This window comes from Hylobates moloch, unplaced genomic scaffold, assembly GCF_009828535.3.
Source record: "Hylobates moloch isolate HMO894 unplaced genomic scaffold, HMol_V3 SCAFFOLD_20, whole genome shotgun sequence".
Lineage (NCBI taxonomy): Eukaryota > Metazoa > Chordata > Mammalia > Primates > Hylobatidae > Hylobates > Hylobates moloch.
In genome coordinates this window covers 16,832,671-16,849,375 of record NW_026652295.1, presented here as the reverse complement: position 1 = coordinate 16,849,375, position 16,705 = coordinate 16,832,671, and the positions used below count along the sequence as shown (strand labels likewise).

General features: G+C 41.8%; 1 protein-coding gene across 1 annotated transcript in view; it reads right to left on the bottom strand.

Annotated features, from left to right (window-relative positions):
* Positions 1-239: 239 nt before the first annotated feature.
* Positions 240-16,705, bottom strand: part of CAP2 (cyclase associated actin cytoskeleton regulatory protein 2) — a 160,333-nt gene continuing 143,867 nt past the window's right edge. The window contains exons 10-13 of the mRNA XM_032140419.2: positions 15,232-15,355; positions 15,049-15,131; positions 6,461-6,601; positions 240-1,700 (exon numbers count right to left, since the gene is read on the bottom strand). Coding sequence (XP_031996310.1) covers positions 1,617-1,700; positions 6,461-6,601; positions 15,049-15,131; positions 15,232-15,355 — 432 coding nt within the window. The 3' untranslated portion in view covers positions 240-1,616. The remainder of the gene's footprint in view (positions 1,701-6,460; positions 6,602-15,048; positions 15,132-15,231; positions 15,356-16,705) is intronic.

The window sequence follows — 16,705 nt, the reverse complement described above, 5'->3', positions numbered from 1 at the left end:
TACGTTAACAAAGATCTATGAGGAGGATTTTCTCAGTAAAGAGGACTTGATTTACAAAACTGAATTCTAGAATTTTCTGACAGTCAATCCAATTGCAAATGGCTTTATCTGATATCTATCTCAAAGGAGACATCATTCATCAGGGAAGCTGATGGCATCCTGGATAAATTCTCTAATTCAACCCGAAGGACTCAGCTGTCTTTTCTAAGTCTGACACATAAGCAAGGAGCAAATCAAAGTAGAAAAAAAATCATTTTAACATCCAGAATTCATCACAGTATTTAAACAATTAGAATTTTACTTTATTTCAGAATAAGTTTACAGTTGAAAAATGATTATTTACTAAAGCCACATTATTCATACAGACAAAACTTTTATAGCAAAACCTTGGTACATGAGCATTAATAATTTGAATACTATATGGATATAGAAGATATCTAAAAAATGGAAACGATGTATTCCAAAAGCTATAAGAGGCACAATATATATGCTTGTACTGGGCCTGCAAGCATTATACTATAATTCATTAAACGTGATCCAAGAAGTTGCAGATTTTTCAGCACTATGTACTGAAAAGATAAAAAGGAGTATCATAGCTACTCTTACGCTGAAGAAGCATCTACTATCAAGACTACAAAATAGGAGCAGCAAGCCAAACCAACAGATAATGCCTTAGGTTTTAGGAGAAATAATACATGTATGGCTTTTTCATGTTCATTTTTGAGCCTGGTTAGCAAGTCTGGCAGGTGGAAAAGAGGAAATTAGTCTATAAGAAAACATTAAAGACATAATTTACAAGGCATCTGATATTTAACATGTTCAAACTTGGAAAATAAAAACTGAGCTTGATTTTAGAGCAAAGTTGCGAGGTATTACATAGCAAAAAAATGATTTCTTCTGTTTAATGTTTTGGCATAAGAATCTCTTATGCAGAAGAAAAGTAAGTTTTCAAACGACATGGTGGAAAAATATGTAAGATGAATAATTAGAATTGACTTTCATTTTCAGTAACTACAGAGAATATAGGTCTTCCAAGGACCAAGGAACTGAATTTGGTCCTTAATATAAACTCTACGTCTTTTAAAAGCGTAGGTTGAAATATGTACTCATGCTGACAGTATCCACGCTGATAAAGGTGAACATGTGGTAACAATAAGAAAAAACGTGTACATTTTTCAGGGCACACTACTACTTCTACATTATATTGAAATTGCCTAAAAGGTAAAAATGTACATCTTAGAGTCTCAAAGGTTTTATTTTTTAACTAGCAATGAAATATAAGTGTAAAAGTGAATCATGCAGTCTTTTTACCTATCAGTTACTGTGTTCATGATATGAGGGGAACAGAATTCTTTTTTTTTTTTCCTTTAAATCCATAATGTTCACAAGTCATCATGTGGAACTAAAATCACACACAAAGGCGAATCATGAGGAAATGTTAAATATTTCAAAATGCCCACAAGGCGTGCCAGAAACAGTGCTGTGTCTATAGCACAGAATCGTTGGAGGCCAAAGCTAAAGCAGTAGGGGCTACTGCAACTTCTAGCTCTTTACTGCTGCTTTTTTGTTTGTTTGATAGGGGGGATTTACGTGAGGGGGTTCGGTCTCTCGGGAAGTTAGGCCATAATTTCTGCAGGTTCAGTGATTAACTTGGATCCATCCCATGCTGTCTTGAACTGTTCAGGAACGGGAAATTCTCTCTGGAAAAGGGCAAGAACAACAAAGCTATTTAAACTACAACAAAGTTATTTAAACTAAGGCTTCCTTTTGCAAACAGATGGGGAGGCTGATTTGTGCCACATGATAGGCAAAGAAATTCGATCGAATTTCAAGCTGTGTCATGGGGAGGTCTTTGTCACGTGGAGACTTGTGTATGTCATGTGTCAGTTCTGTGCCTTCAAGCCAGTATCATCATTAAAGCTAAAAGCATCATTTAGAACAAACCAGGCATCCTTCTAAGCACTGGACATAGATGAACTCAGCAGATCTCCTATAATAACCCTATAAGCTAGGTGTTCTTGGGGATGCCATCTGTAGGAAACGGAGGCCCGAGAGATTAAGCAACTGGCCCCAAATGATGTGGCCAGTAACAGCGCAGCCAGAATTCAAATCTGGGCTCTATCTTACCTACTACTCTCCACTAAACTTTAACATGCACATGAATCAACTGGGATCTTATGAAAATGCAGATTCTGGCCGGGTGCAGTGGCTCACGCCTGTAATCTCAGAAATTTGGGAGGCCAAGGTGGGTGGATCGCCTGAGGTCAGGAGTTCGAGACCAGCCTGGCCAACATGGTGAAACCCTATCTCTACTAAAAAAATACAAAAAAGTAGCCAGGAATGGTGGCACGCGCCTGTAGTCCCAGCTACTCGGGAGGCTGAGGCAGGAGAATCACTTGAACCCAGGAGGCAGAGGTTGCAGTAAGCCTAGATCGTGCCACTGGACTCCCTGGGCAACAAGAGTGAAAACTCCGTCTCCAAAAAGTAAAATACAATACAATAATAATAATAATAAAATGCAGATTCTGACCCAGGATCTTATTAAAATGCAGATTCTCCCTGGCTGGGCTCCGCGGCTCATGCCTGTAATCCCAGGACTTTGGGAGGCCAAGGTGGGTGGATTACCTGAGGTTGGGAGTTCGAGACCAGCCTGACCAACATGGAGAAACCCTGTCTCTACTAAATATACAAAATTAGCCAGGCGTGGTAGCACATGCCTGTAATCCCAGCTACTTGGGAGGCTGTGGCAGGAGAATCACTTGAACCCAGGAGGCAGAGGTTGTGGTGAGCCGAGATTGCACCATTGCACTCCAGCCTGGGCAACAAGAGTGAAACTCTGTCTCAGAAAAAAAAAAAAAAAAATGCAGATTCTGATTCAGGATCTTATGAAAATGCAGATTCTGATTCAGTAGGTCTGGGGAATGGAATAAGAATCTGCATTTCTAGCAAGCTCCCAGGTGATGCCAGTGCTGCTGGTTCCAATCACATGGAGTAGAAAGGTTTTATCCCAGAGGTAGCTCTCTACTCTTTGATAAATTGTAAAAATGAGCTTAGGGTTATATACACATTTGTTACACTTCACCAAGGCACTCTACTTCTCCCATTGGAAAATACACATACAAACGCGTACACACAAAGAATAATACAGAATAGTCAAAATAAAAGTCTGAGTCAACACTCTCCTTTCCCCGACAGTGATTCTCCAGTCATTTCAGAAGAGGATAGAAGACCTCCTCCAAGGCAAGGAAGAAGGACAGAAGACCTTCAGAAGAAGATAGAAAACCTCTCCAAGGCAAGGAGGCCTTGGACCTGTCTCCTGGGCCTCCTCGGACTTCCAGTCCATGCAGTGCTTGTTGAAACCTCATGTGTCTGATAAGCTGATGCCCATGCTCATAAGCTGTGGTGTTTCCATGGAACACACATGGGTACCTATCTTCCTAGATGTAGGATCTAACTGTTTCTTTGGGATGAAGCCATTCATTCATTCAAAAGGAAAGGCCTGGGCCAGGCACGGTGGCTGACACCTGTAATCCCAGTACTTGTGAGGCTGATGCCAGCTGATCATCTGAGCCCAGAAGTTCGGGACCAGCCTGGGCAATGTAGCGAGACCCCACTGTATAAGGACAAGCTTTACATAGTGTAGTGCTGCTGAAGAGCCACTCTGATTCGGCATCTCTTTTGGCAGAGTTGCAGAGAAGGATTCCCAGGAGTGGGGATGGTAATCTCACCCTCTCCTTTATCTCTGCCTGTCCTCAGGGACACTGTTTCTACAAAACATACAAAAATTAACAGGGTGTGGTGGCACACGCCTGTAGTCCCAGCTACTTGAGAGGCTGAGGCAGGAAGATTGACTGAGCCCAGGAGGTCGAGGTTGCAGTAAGCCATGATCGCACCACTGCACTCCAGCCTGGTCAATAGAGCAAGACCCTGTCTCAGACAAACAAACAAGCAAACAATAAATAAATAAAGTAAAAGGCAAAGCCCTTGCTATAACGAGTGATGTATTCTTCTTGAATAAAATCTGCAATGGAAAAATCTTGAAGTAAAGAACCCACAATCTGAATAACATGTGTGTGTTTGTGCAGCCAATATTCCTTCTGGGGCTCTTCTGGATGGGTAGATGAGGCTTGGTGTTTGTTCTCAAGAACCAGGCCAAGTAGAGAATGTGCCAGATGAAGGCACCTCTTTGATAGTAATTGCACTACAGGTGTCCCAAATCTGTTCCTGGCAGTGAGGGGTTAGTAATATGCTAATGAGTCTTCTCTGGGAGACCGATTTCTTTCAGGACAAATCATCTCCTCCATCCATTCCCACACCATAATGCCCATGGCAGGTCCTCTGTGTTGTTCCCTACCAGCTCCAACCAAGAATATGTGAAGAGGGCCACAAGGTCATTGACCTGTAAGAGGCAAGATCTTGGTTTTTTTTTTTTTTTTTGAGATGGAGTCTTGCTGTGTTGCCCAGGCTGGAGTGCAGTGGTGTGATCTCGGCTCACTGCAACTTCCGCCTTCCAGGTTCAAGTGACTCTCCTGCCTCAGCCTCCCGAGTAGCTGGGACTACAGGCGTGTGCCACCACACCCGGCTAATTTTTTGTATTTTTAGTAGAGACAGGGTTTCACTGTGTTAGCCAGGATGGTCTTGATCTCCTGAGCTCGTGATCTGCCTGCCTCGGCCTCCCAAAGTGCTGGGATTACAGGCGTGAGCCACTGCACTCGGCCAAGACCTTGGTTTTTAGCATGAACGCTCAGGTTTCGACTTACACTCATCCTTTAGGCCAGTGGATCTCAACGTTGGCTCCCCACTGGAATCACCTGGGAAGCTTTAACAATTACAGGTGCCTGGGTCCCACACCCACAGATTCCAGCTTCATTAGTCTGCAGTGATCATCCAAATCTCACTGCTTTTCTTAACAGATCCAGTCCCATGCAGCTGAGCCTTCTGCTTAAACAGCTGCAAAGGCCAGGCCTCCCTCCAATTTTTGGCTCTCCTACCCTGAAGCTGTTGGCATCACCTCTCCAGGAATTTTTTTAGGTGGAGGGCCCAAGAGAGGACTCTTCTCTATCTCAGGGTTAGACTGTCTATACACACTTACTAGGAAAGCATGGCCTGAGGCTTGCAGAGTTTTGTTTTTTCAAACTGAAATGATGAATTCTGGCCTGTAATGTATGACACGTGGCTGAGCAGAGCTGAAGAACTTACTGCCAGGTGGGGAAGGGAGAATGTGGCAGCAGTCACACTGTCTGCTTAAGGAGATCAACCTGTGTGTTGATTGCTGTGTAGGCCCTGGCAATTGATGCCTCAGGCCGAGGGAGCTCCTCTTCCAGATGTTTGCCTGCTAAGTTGTGTTTTCTCCCATCCTTCCCTGGTTCACTGGCTCCCTGCACAGGCAGACTTGGAGGGAATTTTCTCTGTTTTTGTTTGTTTGTTTGTTTGTTTGAGACTGAGTCTCACTCTGTCACCCAGGCTGAAGTGCAATGGCACAATCTCAGCTCACTGCAACCTCTGCCTCTCAGGTTCAAGTGATTCTCCTGCCTCAGCCTCCTGAGTAGCTGGGATTCACATGGCTAATTTTTGTATTTTTAGTAGAGACGGGCTTTTGCCATGTTGGCCAGGCTGGTCTCAAACTCCTGACCTCAAGTGATCTGCCCGCTTCAGCCTCCCAAAATGCTGGCATTACAGGGGTGAGCCACCATGCTTGGCCTTCTCTGTATTTATTTCCCCACTTTCAAGTAGCAACTAGCAGATCCATCACACTTCATGAACCAGGAAATGTACTTATTTATTAACACTCCCTTTTCAAAGTGTGAGAATATGTGTATGCTTCTTTGAGAAAGTGCTTTGTTGAGGAGAGAAAGCTGAGAAAATAAATAGTGGCCAAGTCTCTTAGGCTAGTGTTTCTCAGAAGGGCCATTGGATGGACTTAAGGGATATGCCTGTTAAAATGCAGATTCCTGGGCCTCACTCCAGGCCTCCTGAATCCAACCTCCAGGTGGAAGATTTGGGAACTGGCATTTTCATAAAACTTCTCGATTCTTACACTTAACCTCTCACTTAAGCATAGCTGCACAAATAGCCCTACTTATTGTCTTTTCTCTGTCTTCACATTTTTTCCCCTAAGTATTTATTTCTCCTTCTTTCCTGTTTACCTCCACCAGAGCAAAGGAAACTATTTAGTCCTACATAAGACGAACTCAGATGCATGCTGTGCTATTTGATAAACGCTGGTCCATTAAATGAATTATTAGTACACTCCCTTGAGAATTGGAAATCCAGGAGTGAGTACAGTCAAGAAGCTAATAGGCGGGAAGAGATGTGGAAGACAGCTCCCTGAATTCCTCGCCTGCCTGTGGATTATGCTACAAATAAAGCTCGCAGGTTGGTGGCTGATTAATCAATCTCTAAGAATGTTAATAATGAAGGCTCCAGAAAGATTCTTGACGGCCTTTTGAAAGGTACTTACATAATCACCATCCTGAGGGATAAGTACGTTCATTTCAGATGACTTGGCGCTCACGATCTCACAGTCTAAAGCATCTTCACTGAGGTATATGTGGCAACCTTCTGTCTTATTAATGGAAATTGTTGGTACTCTCCCCATTACCTGAAATAGGAAAAAATACTTGGGACCAAAGCAAAGAAACAGAAATAACAATGCCCTCGAATAAATACAATCTCAATTCCTCTTGGCTTTAGCTTGGGCTTAACCAAGCATTAGAATTCACTGGGTCAAAGCTGGGGAGGTGGGTTAATGGCAAAGTCTTCAGGCAGAATAGGACAGGTGTCACTCGGGGACAGAATGAAAAGACCACTGGCTCACGCTTGTAATCCCAGCACTTTGGGAGGCCGAGGCGGGCGGATCACGAGGTCAGGAGATCGAGACTACGGTGAAACCCTGTCTCTACTAAAAATATAAAAAAAAAATCAGCCGGGCGTGGTGGTGGGCGCCTGTAGTCCCAGCTACTCAGAGAGGCTGAGGCAGGAGAATGGCGTGAACCCGGGAGGCGGAGCTTGCAGTGAGCCGAGATCGCGCCACTGCACTCCAGCCTGGGCAGCAGAGCGAGACTCCGCCTCAAAAAAAAAAAAAAAAAAAAAAAAAAAGAAAAGACCACACAAGGGGATTCTCAAACCTCAGGGTCTCTTTCCCGAGATAAAATTAAGGGATTAATTTGGAAACAGCAGCTAGATGTTCAGAAAAAGCCTCACAACCCTGTTAGTGGATTCGAAACATGTATTTGATTCCATGATAAAAGAAACAAGATGCATTCACATTCATTTGCTTGAAATATTACTTTTGACACATCTCTATGAAACTAGGATTAAAAAAAGTTCTAATGTTGTCACTTACAAGTAAAACTATTCTTGAGTAAAAACTGAGTAGATTTTTCCTGAACTTAAATAAGAAACACCACCATTCTTTTCACAGAAGTCCTTTGCCAGATAAAAATCTCACAGTGGCTGAATTTGAGGCTTACATGAGATGAATGTCTAGGTATTTTGAAATGTATTCATTTCAGGAGACAAAACTGGGGGCTCGGCTCAGGACATTCATTATATAGATAAATAGGATCATACAAAAGCGGAGGCCATTCTTTGTATTGTTTATAAATATCGAAGTGCTATAAAAATTCTGATCAGTTTTAAATTTCTCTTCTAACAGTTTTCAGACATCCCCCCAAAATCTCCAAAAGGGCGAACTGTTTCCCCAAAGACCATATTACAACTCTATGATTTTCCTTCTTGTCATGGTAATTAAAGCGATAAAGACATCTCTTCTTTCACCGTGGAGAAAAGGCTGGATTGCAAACCAGGAGCAACTCTTGCTGATGGTGTGAGTGATGTAAAGAATTCCTTGTGGGGAGTCTGGCCAGGTCACTCTAGTTCTCTGTTTCCTCCTCTCTCTCCATAGAAACTGAACACTGAGTTGGAATTGAGCCCCAGTGCAAAAAAAAAAAAAAAAAAAAAAAAAAAAAAAAAAAAAAAAAAAAAAAAGCAGGGGTAGTTCAAGGTCAGGTACACATAGGGCTCTACCACAAATAATAATACGGCACATATATCTATATTTCAAGAATGTATCTGCAGTAATGTTTTGGTAATTTCTAAATGTCCTTTCTAAACTTTTTATTTATTTTTATTTTTTTGAGATAGAGTCTCGCTCTGTCTCTCAGGCTAGAGTGCAATGGCACCATCTCGGCTCACTGCAACCTCCACCTCTGGGGTTCAAGCGATTCTCCTGCCTCAGCCTCCCAAGTAGCTGGGATTACAGGTGTGAACCACCATGCCTGGCTGATTTTTTTGTATTTTTAGTAGAGATGGGGTTTCGCAATGTTGGCCAGGCTGGTCTCAAACTCCTGATCTCAAGTGATCCGCTCGCCCTGGCCTCCCAAAGGGTTGGGACTACAGGCATGAGCCACTGGACCTGGCCAGATTTTGGATTTTTTCATTAGGGATGCTCTATGTGTACTGGAATTTTAAGAATACCTCTGGTATGTCAGAATTTAATTTCCACAGCATTTTGGGCAGTACTGCATTTGAGTATGTAATAAACACGTCTTTCTTCCCTGGTAGCCTGTGAACACCTTGAGAACAGAGATTGTTTCTTATCAGGAGAGCTGGGCCGAAGAATAGCTCCTCTGCTGAGCGATGGGTGACGTGTATTTAAACGTGTTTCTGCATTAATATTGTTTTTCATGAACTTCTTTCTCCATAAAATTTAAAAAATTTCCATTGATTATCTTAGTCTCTTCTCTCCCCCATAATTTGTACTATCATCCTAGGATAGTTTGCCAAAAATAGGAATGCTGGGCCAAATCATATGAACTTTCATCCATTCCCCTTCTCCCCTCTTTTCAGTCTTTTAGTGTTATTGAAGTGAAATCTGCAAACATAAAACTCACCCATTTAATTTAATTTATTTTTTTTTTTTTTTGAGATGGAGTGTTTCTGTGTCACCCAGGCTGGAGTGCAGTGGTGTAACCTTGGCTCACTGCAACCTCTACTTCCTGGGTTCAAGTGGTTCTCCTGCCTCAGCCTCCTGAATAGCTGGGATTACAGCTGTGTGCCACCACACCCAGCTAATTTTATTTTATTTATTTATTTATTTTCTTTTTTTTTTTCACACCAAGCTAATTTTTATATTTTTATTAGAGACGGGGTTTCACCATGTTGGCCAGGCTGGTCTCGAACTCCTGAGCTCAGGTGATCCACCCACCTCGGCCTCCCAAAGGAGGGATTACAGGTGTGAGCCACCACACCTGACCAAATTCACCCACTTTAAGTGTACAACCCAATGATATTTAATAAATTTACAGAGCTGTGCAATCATCACTACGATCCAGTTTGAGAACATTTCTATCAGCCCCCAAATATCCCTAATGCCCATTTATAGTCAATCCCCATCCCCACCCCCAGGTAACTGCTCATCTACCTTCTAGTCCCATTATGACCAAGCCCTTTTAAAACAGTGTATTAAGTGTTTTAAATAGGTCGTGATATTCACTTGGTTTGAACATTCAAAAGTTCAAAAAATATTCAGAAAAATGTCTTTCTCTTGTCTCTGAGCCACATGGCCAAGTTTCCAGCTCTCCTGCACAGGTCACCATGGTTTATCCTTTCAGAGAGTATTTTTATAACACATGTCCATATCCTTAAAAATTATGATATATTTCAAACACAGAAACATATAGAAATAATATAACACGTACATAAGTACGTATATGTCCAACCACCAAACAGCTTTATAGACTATTACATTTTGGCTTATTTGCTTTTTTTTTTTTTAGGACTAAAATTTGGCAATATAGTTGAAGCCCCCAATCTGTACCATCCAACGCTTCATTCACCTTCTTCCTTCCCTCTCTAGATGTAACTCCTGTTCTGAATTTTGTGTTTGTCATTCACCAGGTCTGTCCATTAGGTGAGATGCCTGGGATGGCCACATGGAACTCTCATAAGCATATTTAATATGTATGTTATTGTTTTGCATGTTTTCAATTTTTTAATAAATGGATACATTATACAGAGCCTGCAATTCTGTAACTTGCCTTTATTGCTCAATGTTGTTTTTGAGATTTACCTATTTTTTTTTTTTTTTTTTTGAGATGGAGTCTCGCCCTGTCGCCCAGGCTGGAGTGCAGTGGCATGATCTCAGCTCACTGCAAGCTCCACCTCCCAGGTTTACGCCATTCTCCTGCCTCAGCCTCCCGAGTAGCTGAGACTACAGGCTCCTGCACCATGCCGAGCTATTTTTTTGTATTTTTTAGTAGAAATAGGGTTTCACCGTGTTAGCCAAGATGATCTCAATCTCCTGACCTCATGATCCACCTGCCTTGGCCTCTCTAAGTGCTGGGATTACAAGCATGAGCCACCATGCATGGCCTCTACTGCATTTTCTAAAACTTATTTGTGGTAGAAAGAAATGCTATTGATTTTTGCATGTTCATATTATACCATCTTGCTGAATTTTTTTTTAGTTTTATAGTCTCTTGAATCTCTTGGGTTTTATATAAAGGCACTTATTTTGTTGGGAAATAAGGACATTTTTGTCTCTTCCTTTTCCAGTTTTATCTCTCTCGATCACTATCTTATTGCACAGGTTAGAACTTTTTTTTTTTTTTTTTTGAGATGGAGTCTTACTCTGTTGCCCAGGCTGGAGTGCAGTGGTGTGATCTCGGCTCACTGCAAGCTCTGCCTCCTGGATTCATGCCATTCTCCTGCCTCAGCCTCTCAAGTAGCTGGGATTATAGGCACCCGCCACCGGGCCTGGCTTATTTTTTGTTTTTTTAGTAGAGACAGGGTTTCACCATGTTAGCCAGGATGGTCTCGATCTCCTGACCTCATGATTTGCCCACCTTGGCCTCCCAAAGTGCTGGGATTACAGGCGTGAGCCACTGTGCCGGGCCAGTTAGGACTTTTAATGCATTATTGAACAAGAAGCAATGACAGGAGGAATTCTCTTCTTGTTTCTGACTTTATTTTCTTTTTCTTTCTTTTTTTTTTTCTATGCGTATTCATTGCTGCAGAATTTTAATGGGAATTTTGAAGTTTCAAATGAAGTGTAATTTTTGCTATAGGAGTTCCACAGACACTCTCAGTTATGAAAGGTAGTATAACCCTTCTGACTTTTACCTAGGGTTATCAGATATAGATATATCTATAGATATATGTGTGCATATATATGTATTTACATGCGTACATTTAGAAGAATGAAATCATGCTCTACATAATGGTATAAGACAGTTACTTTCTCCTAATAAAATACAATAAATGTATTTCTAGATCACTTTAAAAAATGGTTACAGTGGGGCCGGGCACGGTGGCTCATGCCTGTAGTCCCAGCACTTTGGGAGGCCGAAGCGGGCGGATCACGAGGTCAGGAGATCGAGACCATCACGGTGAAACCCCATCTCTACTAAAAATACAAAAAATTAGCCGGGCTTGTTGGCGGGCGCCTGTAGTCCCAGCTACTCGGGAGGCTGAGGCAGGAGAATGGCATGAACCCAGGAGGCGGAGCTTGCAGTGAGCCGAGATCGCGCCACTGCACTCCAGCCTGGGCGACAGAGCGAGACTCTGTCTCAAAAAAAAAAAAAAATGGTTACAGTGGTTTATAGTTCTCCTTGAAGAGGTCCTTCACATCCCTTGTAAGTTGGATTCCTAGGTATTTTATTCTCTTTGAAGCAATTGTAAATGGGAGTTCACTCATGATTTGGCTCTCTGTTTGTCTGTTATTGGTGTATAAGAATGCTTGTGATTTTTGCACATTGATTTTGTATTCTGAGACTTTGATGAAGTTGCTTATCAGCTTAGGGAGATTTTGGGCTGAGACAGTGGGGTTTTCTAGATATATAATCAGGTCATCTGCAAACAGGGACAATTTGACTTCCTCTTTTGCTAATTGAATACCCTTTATTTCTTTCTCCTGCCTGATTGCCCTGGCCAGAACGTCACGTTGAATAGGAGTGGTGAGAGAGGGTATCCCTGTTTTGTGCCAGTTTTAAAAGGGAATGCTTCCAGTTTTTGCCCATTCAGTATGATATTGGCTGTGGGTTTGTCATAGATAGCTCTTATTATTTTAAGATACATCCCATCAATACCTAATTTATTGAGAGTTTTTATACCATTCAGAACATAGGCATGGGCAAGGACTTCATGTCTAAAACACCAAAAGCAATGGCAACAAAAGCCAAAATCGACAAATGAGATCTAATTAAACTAAAGAGCTTCTGCACAGCAAAAGAAACTACCATCAGAGTGAACAGGCAACCTATAGAATGGGAAAAAATTTTTGCAATCTACTCATCTGACAAAGGGCTAATATCCAGAATCTACAAAGAACTCAAACAAATTTACAAGAAAAAAACAAACAACCCCATCAAAAAGTGGGTGAAGGATATGAACAGACACTTCTCAAATGAAGACATTTATGCAGCCAACAGACACGTGAAAAAATGCTCATCATCACTGGCCATCAGAGAAATGCAAATCAAAACCACAATGAGATACCATCTCACACCAGTTAGAATGGCAATCATTAAAAAGTCAGGAAACAACAGGTGCTGGAGAGGATGTGGAGAAATAGGAACACTTTTACACTGTTGGTGGGACTGTAAACTAGTTCAACTATTGTGGAAGACAGTGTGGTGATTCCTCAAGGATCTATAACTAGAAATACCATTTGACCCGGCCATCCCATTACTGGGTATATACCCAAAGTCGTATAAATCATGCTACTATAAAGACACATGCACATGTATGTTTATTGCGACACTATTCGCAACAGCAAAGACTTGGAACCAACCCAAATGTCCATCAATGATAGACTGGATTAAGAAAATGTGGCACATATACACCATGGAATACTATGCAGCCATAAAAAAGGATGATTTCATGTTCTTTGTAGGGACATGGATGAAGCTGGAAACCATCATTCTCAGCAAAATATCCCAAGGACAAAAAACCAAGCACCGCATGTTCTCACTCATAGGAATTGAACAACGAGAACGCTTGGACACAGGAAGGGGAACATCATACACTGGGGCCTTTTGTGGGGTTGGGGGAGGGGGAGGGATAGCATTAGGAGATATACCTAATGTAAATGACGAGTTAATGGGTGCAGCACACCAACATGGCACATGTATACATATGTAACAAACCTGCATGTTGTGCACATGTACCCTAGAACTTAAAGTATAATAAAAAAAATGGTTACACAGTATTCCATTGTATGGAATTCAGAAGTTTTAAATTTTTAGGTAGACATATCTGCCTATCTGTTTGAAAATTTCCTCTGTTTCTTCTTGGTTTAAGATTTTTTTCTCCCTCCAAAAACATGATGAATATTTAGAACTTCCTATTTTCACGTTTTATACTTAATTTACTTGGTTGTGTATTTTGGATGTGATGTATTTACATTAAAAAAAAATGCTAACTCCTTATATATGGTTTCACCATTGCTACCTAAGCTTAAGTTCTGTAAGAATGAAAGAGAGCTTGAAATAAACTCTCTAAAATTAAGGTGTGTTTGTGGTATGTGTGTTAGGTTGCATTCTTTCCAAGATACTTTTCAACTGTAACACTATGATTGCATGACTATGGCTGAACATGTACTCTCACCTCTGCCATCAAATATTACTTCACTGTTGTTACTTCTAGTTTTTTAAAATTAAAAATAATGTAAAGTGGGAAAAAGCATGGTTCTTTACATAGGAACTCCCACCATCCAAAATAGCTCTTCAGAAAGTGTGGTCTCATTAAGTTTCTATGAACCACGATAATCCTTGAAGTACCGGGCTTTTTCTGAAGATGAGTGACCTCCTTAAAATTTTCATGCATAATAGTTTGGAGAGAAAGCAGTGTTATTAAATGAATAACTGTAGTGATCAGAAATACTAAACTGGGGCTGGGTGCTGTGGCTCATGCCTGTAATCCCAGCACTTTGGGAGGCCGAGGCAGGCAGACCACTTGAGGTCAGGAGTTTGAGACCAGCCTGCCCAACACGGTGAAACCCTGTCTCTACTAAAAATACAAAAAATTAGCTGGGCCGTGGTAGTGGTCACCTGTAATCCCAGCTACTCAGGGGGCTGAGGCATATGTGAATCACTTGAACCTGGGAGGTGCAGGTTGCAGTGTGCCAAGATTGCGCCACTGTACTCCAGCCTGGGCCACAGAGCGACTCCGTCTCAAAAAAAAAAAAAGAAAAAGAAAAAGAAAAAAAAAGATAGAAGTTATAATTGGCCAAAACCAAGAAGTCCTTTAGATTTTGGCATATCACAAAATTCCATGTGGCTAAATCAAAATTATTAAAGATTTTAATTCACAGATTTTCTTCTGTTTTGCAAATTCAACTCCAACCCTACTTCTCAGGTTGTTTTTCTGATGATTTCACTGATTCTTTAGAAAAACTTTTCCTCCTCATGATCTAGGACCAATTTTTCCTGAGAAAAAAGTTCTCTTTGGAATGGTGCTAATCATACTAGGAGATTGTCACAGTATTTTTATTTATGCATTAGTTGATTCACTCAAATCATATACTCATCAAACATTTACTGGACGCCTACTATGTGCAGGTACTGTGCAAGTTTCTGGGGCTATGAAGATTACTTAGCTGTCCTTTTTTTATTTTTTTTTATTTTTTCGAGACAGAGTCTCTCTCTATTGCCCAACTGGAGTGCAGTTGTGCAATCTCAGTTCACTGCAACCTCTGCCTCCCAGGTTCAAGTGATTCTCCTGTCTCAGCCTCCCAAGTAGCTGGGACTACAGGTGCCTGCCACCACGCCAGGCTAATTTTGTTTTTGTATTTTTAGTAGAGACGGGGTTTCCCTGTGTTAGCCAGGATGGTCTCCATCTCCTGACCTCGTGATCCGCCCGCCTCGGCCTCCCAAAGTGCTGGGATTACAGGCATGAGCCACCATGCCCGGCCTCAAGGCTCCTTCTTGCAGGCAGAGTGGATGGTCTGTGCAAGGCCGCAGCTTACAGCGTGGTTGGAAAGGCTGCTTATTACAGCGTGGTTGGAAAGGCTGCTTATTACAGCGTGGTTGGAAAGGCTCTGCTTACCTGGATTTGAATGTCCTGGGAGTTGATCACTTCCACAATGCCCACCACATTGTCAAACACCAGGCCGAGCTTCTTACAGTTGTCTGTGGGGAGAAAAAACACACCAAAAAACCAACTCCACTAAATACATACAGCTTGTTTATAAAACATCATAATAACCATAGAGCCATAATTCTGCCCTACCAATTATAATGGAGTTTACTTTCCCTTTTATCTGAAGAGTTGATTTTTCGCATTTGAAAATGTAAGCCACTTGTTTCAGCTCAGTCTCTGAAATCACAAGGTCATTCCTGTCCTCTTGGTACTCCTAGAATTAAGACAAATACAAATATTAAACATCAGCATGTATAAACAGAATCCACTGCACACTGAAATTACTACGAGCTCAGCATGAAGTATGGCTTTGCAATATATTCTTTCGGAACCATCTCCTTATAGATGAAACCACAGGTCTTACTCTGTCATTGTTAGGATGGGAAAAACCGAACCACTTCTTGGAAGCAAGTCAGTATCTCTTTGTAAACATCAGGTATCAGGCACCCTAGCAGGTGGGAGGCTGGAGCAGGGATGTGAGAGCTTTTTGTTGAGGCCTTGATACCAAGTCTGGACTTGATGCTGCAGCAAAACCTGCTGTGTCAAACAGGAGTTGGGCAAACAGGCTGGTGAAGGGTCACAGCAGTGGTCTAAGCCCATTGTGTTTTCAAGGCGATGACAACTCTCCAGGGACTTCGGTCCTTCATCTTTAGGGAAGCCCTCCAGATCAGAAGGAGACAACGGCTTTCACTCCCATTTGAAGTGTCTATGTCCTGCTCATACACTTAGCCCGGGCAGTGGGGGGTGGCAGCAGTAGGGTACAGAGGTATCAATCCCTTCCATCCATGGGACTGAACGAAACATCTCACAGCACATCAGAGTGGGGCACAGACTTCCCAGTTCCATATATTAATGGTCTGTCTTGCTGCCTGATTAAAAGCTTATAGAAAGAATAGCTAAATTCATAGAGACATAAAGTAGAATGGTAATTGCCAGGGGCTGGGAGGGGTGCGGGGGGAGAAATAGGGAGCTATTGTTTAAGGGTACAGACTTTTGGTTCCGCAAGATGAAGAGTTCTGCGGTAGGTGGTGGTGGTGGCAGCATAACCATGTGAACAGACTTAATGCCACTGAACTGGACAGTTAAACATGGTGAACAGTCCATTTTATGCTACGTGTATTTTACCACCACTTACAAAATAATTTAAAAAGTTGAAGAAAAGAATGCATGAGAACCTGTGAAAATAAAGTTTATAGAAGCATTCAGAAACACCCTGGTTTCTACTCTAGCCAGTAGTTTTTGCCTCTGTCACTTCACTTTGGTGGTTAATGGGTACAAACGTATAGTCAGAAGGAATAAATTCTAACTTTCGACAGCAGAGTAGGGTAACTATAGTTAACAACACTGTCTTATATATTTCAAAATAGCTAGAAAAGAGGCCTCAAAATGTTTCCATCACATAGAAATGATAAATACTCAAGGTAATGGACACCCTAAATATCCTGACTTGATCATTACCCATTCTTTTTTTTTTTGAGACAGAGTCTCACTCTGTCACCCAGGCTGGAGTGCAGTGGCATGATCTCGGCTCGCTGCAACCTCCACCTCCCGGGTTCAAGTGATT